The sequence below is a fragment of the Lupinus angustifolius genome, chromosome LG18, assembly GCF_001865875.1.
Source record: "Lupinus angustifolius cultivar Tanjil chromosome LG18, LupAngTanjil_v1.0, whole genome shotgun sequence".
NCBI classification, from domain to species: Eukaryota; Viridiplantae; Streptophyta; class Magnoliopsida; order Fabales; family Fabaceae; genus Lupinus; species Lupinus angustifolius.
In genome coordinates, this window is record NC_032026.1 from 8,708,867 (window position 1) to 8,720,360 (window position 11,494).

At 34.5% G+C, this 11,494-nt stretch overlaps 1 protein-coding gene across 1 annotated transcript; it reads left to right on the plus strand.

Moving 5' to 3' along the window:
• LOC109332095 lies at positions 2,830-8,850 on the plus strand. The gene is made up of 3 exons (XM_019566917.1): positions 2,830-3,047; positions 3,282-3,492; positions 3,938-8,850. Exons 1-3 carry the CDS (start codon positions 2,889-2,891, stop codon positions 8,683-8,685), a joined length of 5,118 nt encoding a protein of 1,705 aa, XP_019422462.1. The 5' UTR covers positions 2,830-2,888; the 3' UTR covers positions 8,686-8,850.

Genomic DNA, 11,494 nt, shown 5'->3' on the forward strand with positions numbered 1-11,494 from the left:
TATATAAAAGAAAATTAAATTTAATGAAGAATAGTTTTGGAAATGGAATTTAAGTTTTGGTGAGAGTGGGGCGTGCCCGTCTTTCCCACCTTCATGACTTCATCTGCACGTTTTTTATAGTTTACGCTTTTTCGGTTTTTTTTCATTTTCCCTTGCATTGTTTTTTTATTTGAGATCAATGTTTCTTACCACGACACATGTTGATGTTTATGTTCAATCACATTATTTTGCTCTCGTATATCAAATAAAAATTGCACAACATAAGTGATACCCTTTTTAAGTCTTAAAATTATGCATTTTGATTTCATAACCATTCTAGTGTTAGTGAATTTAACTTTGCAATTAAACTCAGTATCAATTAGGTAGATGACAAAGGTTTGAAATAGAATTGCACTTTTGCTTCATGAAAAACAACCAAGTAAAGTAAATCTTAATTATATATCACTAGCGTGTTGACAGCTGCTATTGTGTCTGTCAATTCGCTTTCCTATCATTTATAATGTATAGTTTGTATGTTATAAATGTCAAATATAATATTTCGTGTTAAATATTTGTAACATACAGTTGAATTTATTTGATTGGTGTAATATTCTACATCAAAGACTGATAGTCATAATGTAAAAATAAAAAATAATAAAACAAATAATATGAGCATATATTAGGTGGAGAGGAACATTAGGTTATATATGATTTTTTTTGTAAAAATTAAAATATAGTGAGGGCAAAATAGGGAGAACCACAAATTACACCTGGTTATTTTGGATTTTCCCTTTATAAGTAGTATAGATGTATGAAGGCAGTGGCAGTCTTAGACCATAATTTTAGAGGGGATAAAATTATGATTTATATATGAAATTGTTAGAAAATATATAAATTTTAAATATAAAAATAAGATATTTTCTTATATTTAAATTTCCAAGAAACATAATAGAAAATTTAACATAATAAATCTATGAAGAAATTCCAAATATTCCTAAGCACTTACCTCTTATAAACATTATATTTATTTTAAACTCATAAGAATGCAAATTTGGGCGTAAGTTAGTTTTTATATCCTCTCAAATAGATAATCAAAATATTGTATGATTGAGATTGATAAAAATATTTTTCAAAGAAAATTATCTATACTATATATAAAGCCAAAACTTGAAATAACTTTCCTCATGGTGTAATTTTCATTTCCTATTTTGCCCTTCACATTATTTAATTTTTACAAAAAACTATATAATCCTAAGCAACCACCACCAATACATTAATTAACCACATATCTCACATTAAATTAAACATTATCATAAACACACAAAAATATAATATAAATTACACCGAAAACAACAAATACATTCTAATTCAAAAAAAATGAAATATATAAAAATTGAATATGTAATATCACACAATATTCGCCGGCAGACACGAAGTGTCTGTCCACACTAGTAAATTATAAAGAGAAAAAAAATATAAAGATAGAGATAACCCCACTAAAATTAATAAATGAGAAAACAGTTCACTAACAAAGAATAACAACACCAATGAATAAAATTTGATGCAAAAAGCAAACAAATCATAAGTAATCATGACATGATTTTATAGGCATATGATAATGTGCATGTGGAAAAAGAAATTAAAGAAAACTAACTTATAAAAAGTAAATATGAAATTTTAAGGTGAAAATTAAATGGGTTAAGTTGAAGAGTTATAAGAAGTTATATCACTGTTTCTGAGAGATTGGATCGTGCCCTTGCTACTCAGGATTGGTGACTCATGTTCTAGAAGGTTGTTGTTGAACAATGAACATCTTCCACGGTGGCACTCTCACCATGTAAGAACGAGGTTGTAACTAAGAGATGGTGAATTAATATGATTATCTTCAACCCCAAGCATTTTCTTTTCCATACTAAGATGATTTGGCTGCGGGATTTTTGAATATAACAGTGTAGGAAACTTGTACAGTGGATACATATTTTTTCTCCCTAGATGCTTACAATTCCACAAACAAAAAGGAGGGTTTATTCAATGTAGGAAACTATGTATCTACCTAACACAACTCCCTAGATCCTTTTTCACAGTTAGTCCTGCATTTACATGGATGGGAACTCCTTCCTTTAGCTACATGGTTACTTACACCACAAGTTAACCTGAGATCAAGAAAATTTCCTGAAAATTGGATTAATGGCCAGTATTGTTGACATGGTAACTTGTTCATTAGGGTATTTCACCTATTGCAAAATGATCCTTAATAAATAATATAATAAGGAAATTCTCATTTAGTCGACCGGGTCAGATCTAATGGAGAGGGAAGTGCACAATTTTTTATATGATGTAACAATTTTATCCTTTATATGTAATGTTATGATATTTTTATCCTTAAATGTAAAGACAAAATGAATAACTTGTCTCTCCATGGAGAAAACTACTAGAGAAAACAATCAACCTTAATTTATTCCATATGATATATTGCTTAGGCATATTTGTGTAAGTCCTGAAACTTTAGAATGTTTTGGTCCCTAGTTTTTTTAGCATAACCAGTCCTTAATTGTTCAGAATTTTTTGTTTTAGTCATTGTAGTTATGACATCTTTGTTAACTAAGAAAGACAAATATAGAAAAATAACATTTTTGATGAGCTGAACATGGCAAAAGTACAGTGGCATTCCAAAGGTCTCTGCTCCTTCTATTCCATTGGAAAGTGAAAGGTCGACAAATTGGAAAGGAAAATTCTCACGTTGGAACTTGGAACACTACTCCTTGAATGGTATAATAAATAGATGACCATCTTTAACATTACTTCATCACCAAGGATTCTTCTCTTCCCCATTACCAAAGGCTTCATATTCTTCTCTGCTAAGGCATTATTCACACACTTTTTGAGCTCAGTTTTTACAAGGTACTGAAATGGCAACACCAAAAGAGCATATTCAAGAGATAAGAAGGACCAGGTTCTCAATTGGTGGTGAACTCAACCCATTGGCTGAAGACTTGCACCAAGCTGTTAAGAATCTATCAGTGGAGCTTTATGCCAAAGATGTTCATTTTCTCATGGAGCTCATACAGGTACTTGGTTACTTACCACAACTGTTATAATTTCATGTCTGTGTTGTACCCTTGTCTTGTCGAGTTGTCGCATCCGTGTTTTCTGTGTTATCCACTTATCTTTAATATCTTTTAATCTATCTTATTTTATTGTTCTTTGTATAGTCTTCAATGTTACTCTAACTGAAATGATCCAATCATATTGTTTAATCATAGTGGTTGTTCACCATTGTAATTTTTTTGTCACTGTCACAGAATGCTGAAGACAATCAGTACGCTGAAGTAGTTCGTCCAACACTTGAGTTCATTGTAACATCTAAGGATATAACAGCTACAGGTGCTCCAGCAACGTTGTTAATCTTCAACAATGAAAAGGGGTTTTCTCCCAAAAACATTGAATCGGTGTGCAGTGTTGGACGGTCCACAAAGAAAGGCAATAGGAGGAGCGGTTACATAGGCGAGAAAGGTACATTCAAACACTTTAAATGTCTATAGTAAAGGGTTTTTATAATTTTTGTATTGAAAGGCGTCTCGTGATAGCTTTACATGCTATTGATAGTTTGATGAATTATATATGCATGCATATAGCTAGCTTGAATTGATGCACAGTCAGTTTTTGCTTTCAATTAAATAATATTGTCCACTAAAGTTTTAACAATGTCAAGCACTATTCTCACAACGCTTTAGCAAATTTGGCCTAGTAGCTAGTGCAGATTACAATTCTGATGGTCAGACATACTTAGCTCTGTCTATAATAGTGATCTTCATGATTGATATATAATAGAATACATGAAGCTTCTTTCCCAATGGATAAACGATTTTTGCTGGCTAGGATATGCATGCATTAGACTAGCCAAATAAGCCAGAAGCTGCAAATTTTTGACAGAACCTCTCCTATTTTTGAATTGCAGGAATTGGTTTCAAAAGTGTATTTCTAGTAACTGCTCAGCCTTACATATTTAGCAATGGATATCAGATACGATTCAATGAGGATCCTTGTCCGCATTCAGGTCTTGGCTATATAGTTCCTGAATGGGTTGAGGAGAATCCAACCCCTCTTGACATAAAGAAAATATATGGTAATGCTACTCTTCCCACTACAACAATTGTCTTGCCTTTGAAGCCTGAGAAGGTCGAGCCTGTGAAGCATCAGCTCTCAACCATTCATCCAGAAGTTCTATTGTTCTTATCCAAAATCAAGCATCTTTCTGTCAAGGAAGTTAATGAGGATCCTAAGCTAAATTCTGTAAGTTCTGTGGCGATCTCAAGCGAGGTCAACTTTATGACGAGGAAAAACATGAATGCTGAGTCTTACACACTCCATCTCTCTGCTGAGGAAAATGGTGGTTCTGGAGAGGAATGCAGCTACTACATGTGGAAACAAAGGTTTCCTGTCAGAGCCGAAAATATGGTGCAGAGGAGAAACGGTGTGGAGGAATGGGTTATCACTTTAGCCTTTCCAAATCATGAGAGGCTTCACCGAGGAGAGAATTTTCCAGGGGTCTATTCATATCTTCCTACAGAGATGGTAACTAACTTTCCCTTTATAATTCAAGCAGATTTTGTTCTAGCTTCATCAAGGGAGACAATTCTCTTGGATAACAAGTGGAATCTAGGAATACTAGAATGTATTCCATCAGCATTTATGGCTGCATTCAAAACACTTGTCCTTGCATCAGATCAAGCTCCAGTATCTAGTTTGCCTCGGATGTTCAAATTCCTTCCTGTTGACAGCTCTTCTTATGAGAAATTAAATTATGTGAGGGAAAAAATAAAGGAAAAACTAGTTGAGGAAAATATTATTCCTATTGAGACTTATAGTGATCAGAAGCACTTCTACAAGCCTAGTGAAGTTCGCCGGTTGCTGCCTGATTTCTGGAACGTTTTGACCAAAGCTCGAGCGGAAGGAGTATACTTGCATAACCTATCATCTCATGATGGAATCAAAATCTTGAATTCTTCCTTTGATCTAAAGCAGTATGATCACATACTCCAATTTTTAGGTGTAAAAAAGGTCAATGTGGAATGGTATGCAAAGTGTATCCAGAGTTCTAATCTTGTTGATGGTGTATCTGAAGGTGTCTATTTGGAGCTTTTGCTTTTTGTTGCTACTAATTGGGGTTCAAGTTTCTCTGGCTCCAGCATGATAAATATTCCACTGATCAAATATGTGGATACTAATGGGAGTATTTCCCACTTATCTCTTCATCAGTGCACTCAGCCCCATGGAGTCAAGAGAGTAATGCTTTTTGATTCAAGTCAGTCTTGCCCTTGCTCTTGGTTGATTAATTGGAACAAGGTGTTTGGATGTCCTTCCAACCGGGTTTTTATGCCGGAAGTTACACATCATGCTATCTGTCGGGTCCCTTATAAACAAACTTTGATGGATTGGCTAGAAAGTCAAGTCAATGTTGCTACTGTGAATGTTTACTCTTTTGCAAAGTTGGTATGTGGTTCTATTAAAAAGAATCACAGGCTTGCCATTTTATATTGTCATTTTCTTTATCACTCTAAGTCAAAGGGTTACTTATCGAAGCGTGATGTTGATAGTTTGTGTAGTTCTATGCCTCTTGTTGACAGCTATGGAAGTGTTATTGAATCCAGAAATGGTGTTCTGGTACCTGCGAATGTGAGCAAATGGGCAGACTTGATTGTTTCTAATCCTTGGTTGGAAGAAAATTATATTGAGCTGGGGAAGGAGTACTTGAGTCCAGGTAATTATGCAGGCCAATATACTCGTAGTGGGGAGCTTATCGAATTCCTTAAAATTCATGTTGATGCTGGTGATATACCTAATATTTCTCCTCCAAATGCTGGATTTTCTTCTGTACATGCACCACTTACAAAAGACAATGCTTTCCTGCTTTTGGATTGGATTCACAATCTGAAGTACAAAGGGACACCTTTACCAAAGAGATTCTTGGAATGTATAAAGGAAGGAAGCTGGCTAAAAGTTACAATCAATGGATATAGGCCACCGTCGAAGTCATTTTTAATTCGTAAGTTGTCAGGTAAACTTTTGCAAAGTGGTTCTGTTCTTGTTGACATACCATTGGTTGATGAGAGCTTCTATGGAGCTAGAATAAACGAGTATGAGGAAGAGTTGAAAACAATTGGGGTGATGTTCAGTAATGATGAAGCATGTAATTTCATTGGAGAAGAACTTATGTCTCGTGCAGCTGCCTCCAATTTGAGTAAAAGTCATATTCTATTGATGCTCAACTTCATCAAATATCTGAGGGAAAGTCTTCTTCCCTTAGATAATTTGGTGAACAACATCAAACAAGGAAATTGGCTGAAGACATCTTATGGTCTCAGGTCTCCTGTAGGATCTGTATTGTATGATTCTGATTGGGTAATTGCATCCCAAATCAGTTCTATCCCTTTCATTGATCACTCTTATTTTGGTGATGAAATATTTCGATTCAAAGAGGAGCTTAAGTTGTTGGGAGTCATAGTTAGCTTCAGCAGTAATTTCCAAGTTGTCATTGACAATCTTAAACCTTCCTCAACTTTTGTCTCTTTGACTGCTAAGGCTGTTATTTTGTTACTGGAATGCCTTAAATTTTCTGGTAGCTCTACTAAAGTCATAACTTCAATCAAAGGTGCAAGCTGCTTGAAGACAAACATGGGCTTTAAAACACCTGAAGAATGTTTCTTGCTTGACCATGTCTGGGGTTGTATTTTTGAGGTATTCGATGGTTTTCCGGTGCTTGATCATAAATTTTATGGAGACAGTATTTTCACTTTTAAAGATCAGTTGAAGCAGATAGGTGTTATAGTGGATTTTGATGTTGTCATCAAAAAATTTGCTGCTCTCTTTAAACAGAGGGCATCACAAACTTCCTTTGACAAACAGCATGTATATTCATTTCTCTCATGTCTCAGGCGGCTGAAGGGTACCGAATACAGGTTTCCTCTGGATTTCTCAAGCATTATACATGATCAGAAGTGGTTGCGTACTCGGCTTGGTGATTGTAGGTCCCCAAGGCAGTGTATTTTATATGGTCCAGAGTGGAAAACTCTTTGTGCAATAACTTGTCTCCCTTTCCTTGATGACTCTGATACATGTTATGGAAAGGGAATACATGAGTACAAGGAAGAGCTGAAGAGGACTGGTGTTGTTACTGAATTGAAAGATGGGCTGAAGTTTGTGCCTAAATGTCTTAATTTCCCTTCAGATCCCTCCTCAATTATTCCGGAAAGTGTGTTTTCTTTGCTTGAATGTTTCAAACATATCATGCAGAAGAATAATGATACTCTTGTGCGTGATGATGAGTTGTCAAAAAGATTGTCCAAAAATTGGCTGAAGACCCATGTTGGTTATAGGCCTCCAGATAACTGTTTGCTGTTTGATTCCAAATGGAGTTCATACCTTAATCTCTCTGATGGTCCGTTCATTGATGAGCATTTTTTTGGGCCGAAAATTGCAGATTACAAGAATGAACTTTTAGCAATAGGTGTCATTGTTGATGTTGTGAAAGGGTGTTCCTTACTTGCCAATCACCTACAATTTCACTCAGATACTAACACCATTGTGCGAATATATAGATTCTTGTGTGAAAATAACTGGAAACCTGAAGATCAGGCAGCCAAAAAGATCTGGATTCCCGTTGGTGATAAAGGTGGAAAATGGGTTAATCCTGAAGAATGTATCATACATGACAAGGACAATCTTTTTGGATCTAAGTTTCATGCCTTAGAAGTTTTTTATGATAGGAAGATACTTCCTTTCTTCTCATTTGCCTTGGAAGTCAAGAACAAGCCTTCAGTTGATGATTATGTCGACCTCTGGAATGGTTGGGAGAGTTCACTGGAATGTTTATCAGATGACAATTGCTACAAGTTCTGGATGTTTATTTTACAACAATGGAATGCGAAGACTGAGAAAACTCTTTCTGAGAAATTGATGAAACTACCTGCAACGGCAGGTAACAATGAAATATTTTTGCTAAACAAAGAGGATGTTTTTATTGGAGATAATCTTCATCTTATGAAGCTTTTTGAGGGGGAGAAGGTTTTTGTCTGGTTCCCTAAGCAGAATTTTGCACCATTGGACCGGTGCAAGTTATTTGACATATACAGAAAAGTTGGTGCTAGGAATTTTTCTGAATCTCTGTCTAAAGAAGAATCATCCTTAACAAACTGTGGTGAACTCAATGAAATGGATGCTGGTAATGTTTTCAACCTTAAGGGGTTGGTTAAGCTTATTCTTGGTTTCCTTGCTTCTAGTTTGAACATGGAACCAGAAAAGAGGCATAAATCTGTTCAAGGACTTATAGACCTTAGTTTCTATGAGACATCAGAGTCAGTTACCGTAAGCTATGCTTTATCACTGTCTTCAGGTGATGTGATAAACAAGAAGGAAAACAGAATGGTGCGCTGGGAAAGGAGTACTTCTAAGTTTTTTACTCAGAAGATGGGCATGGTTAGTGGAAATGCGAGCTTGATAAGATATGCTACATATTTTTCAGAAGCAATAGCTGAAGGTGTTTTATGTGAGAATTATGATCATGTTGGTGAACTTATTGAGCTGATCAAATTGGCTTATGTGCTGGAATGCAATAATGAAGTAATTGAGTTCCTGATGGAGTCCAAGAATTTGCAGATATTTTGTGAGGATGAGGAGTTTCTCAGTTCTGCCTTCCCCTCCATCTAGTATTCTGCATTTATATTTGAATCTAATTATGACTATGTTATTTCAGTGCTGACTTCCAAGTTTAATGTTATTTTGGCTGTTCCTTTTATTGTGTAATTTGACAATGGTGTTTGACTATCTGTTTGAATCTAACTGTGTGCTTTCTAGACTATTTCAGTTGTTCCTTTTATTTGATAAAGGAGTTTATAGTAACTTGGTTTTGAAAGAAGAAACTTCATTGTTCAAGTAAAATTTCTTAGGATACTTGTCCTTTGGCATGATAGTTATAGCTATAACTTGTCAAGTCTTTGTTACTACTGTTAGAAAGCCTAGTAAGAATTAAAATGCTTATCATCCGGGTAGAATTTTATTTCAAAATTATTGATAGTAGGTAAATTATTGAGAAAGCATTACCTTATGCATGGTGTTATGAACATCCAAAACCATCCAAAACAAAAACTTAGCAGAAAATTTGATTGCAACATAGAAGTCACTTTATGAACATCGTCGTACTACTTATACTAGCTTATTTGTGCTTTTAGTTACATGAGTTTTAGGTTGAGCATGGCTTAACTGTCAGATAGTGTAACATGATGGTGATTTCATGGAACACAAGTAGTGTCTTCACAAATCGCTCAGGGCATAATCCATATAGAGTAGCAATGTTTTATGTGATGATTTGAAGAATCATTCTCTAGATGGAGTTATATCAGATTCTTTGGTTTGATACTCGCAAATTGCAATGCTCAATCTGGGTGGGAAGGGGAATCATTATTTCCCTAGTACCGACAAACTTGTGAAATGAGACTTCTCTTTGGTAATAAAGAGACACGTTCTCTTTTCCTTCGGGTATTAAGAGTAAAATTGTAATTTCAATTTTACTAACAAATATACAAGTAAGGATACAAGTCTCATTATGTTTTATATTTTTTCATACAACTCCTCTCTGATAATAGAGACTCCTCTCTGATAATAGAGACTCCTCTCTGATAATAGAGACTCCTCTCTGATAATAGAGACTCCTCTCTGATAATAGAGACTCCTCTCTGATAATAGAGACTCCTCTCTGATAATAGAGACTCCTCTCTGATAATAGAGACTCCTCTCTGATAATAGAGACTCCTCTCTGATAATAGAGACTCCTCTCTGATAATAGAGACTCCTCTCTGATAATAGAGAGGTGGGTTCTTTTTTTCTGTTTGGTTATGGAACAAGAACTAATCAATTAGAAAATTTTACCCACTACAATTTTAAATATAATTTTACCTATCAACTTTTAAAATTTACACGTGTATAATATATAATAAACCAATATTATGAAGACTGACCGAAACACCTTCCTTGCAATGTTAAAAGAGTTAAACTCTCAATCACATAACCTCGTATAATTAACAATTATTCATCTCAACGTAGTTAAGTTTCTTATAATGAGTTAGAGGTTTTATGCTTACATTCTGTCAACTAAACAATTAGTAGTTAACAACTTTCTCAAAATTTTACAAAAAAATGTGTGACAAATTACTGAATGAGTCAGGATAATGAATGAAACAATTAAAATTTGTATATGATGACATGTGATGGAATAATCACCCAAGATATATGAACTCATTAAAATTACTAAATTACTCTTTAACATGCGAGTATATCCACGACAGAGAGACAAACAATAAAAAATATACTTTCGCTCTTTCGTTTTTTACTCGCAAACATTGAAAAAATATGTTTCATAGTTAAATTAATAACGAAAAAAAGTGAGCAACACAATACAAAATAATATAAACAATGGTTAAAATGTAATGGCGATTGGAGGCGGATTTGTGAATAAAAAAAGTAGGAGATGAAAGCAATGGAAGAGTGAAATTGGGCAAGGAAGGCATGACCTATCCAAGGACCAAAGTCCCAAATCCAATTGCAAAACAACCCCTACAAAGCACAAAACCCGTACTATGATGCCATGTTATATTTACTTTGAAGGGCTTTAAAAGCAGGGCACCCTGTAGAGTACCTACAGGTATTTCAGAGCCACAGTTAAATACTGCTCTCCCCTATATGCCTCAGCCCTAAAACAACAACAACAACAACATCTAAAGTTTCAAAACAAAAACAAAACACAACAAGAGTTAGAAGAAAGAAGTTTATGCCCTAGTATGGTCTCAGCGGCTATGTGGCTGATAGTTATATATACGGTGTTAGGGGTAAAAGAGGAATGTTTGGTGTGTTGAAAGAGGATGAATACTAACCTAATTGGTTGGGCTTGGACCAAATCAAGAGGAAAAGCCCACGCTTAGAATGACAGCAAAACTCATGTCCCACTTTCTGTTGTACTTTATGTTCCGTCCTCTTTTTTGTTGGTTAAGAAAATAAAAAGGAAAAAAGAAAGATGTATATGAATAACAAAATTGGAACATAAGAATAACAGAATTGCTCCTGCTGAGAATTCTTTAATAACTGTAAATATGATAATAAGGTGATCTTTAGTGCAATGATTGCTTTTTAACACATTTATAAAAATGTGATATGTGATATGAGTGAGTTCCATTATCACGTTTGGTTTTTATATTTGATTGATATGAAACATTATAAACATGATTGAATTTCCTTGGATATCTTTGATTAAAAATAAGAGTTTAAGATGACAAAGATGCGGAAGGTATTTCATATTAAAAAAATACATTCTCACGAAAATACAAATTCTCATCTAAAAACGTGAAAATCTAATATTCTCCAAATCCAAGGGTATGTTTGTTTTGATTATTTACAACGAAATCATAAAATGATTCTAAAAACATGTTTGTATTATTGTTTTCAGTTCATATTTCTGAAAACATAA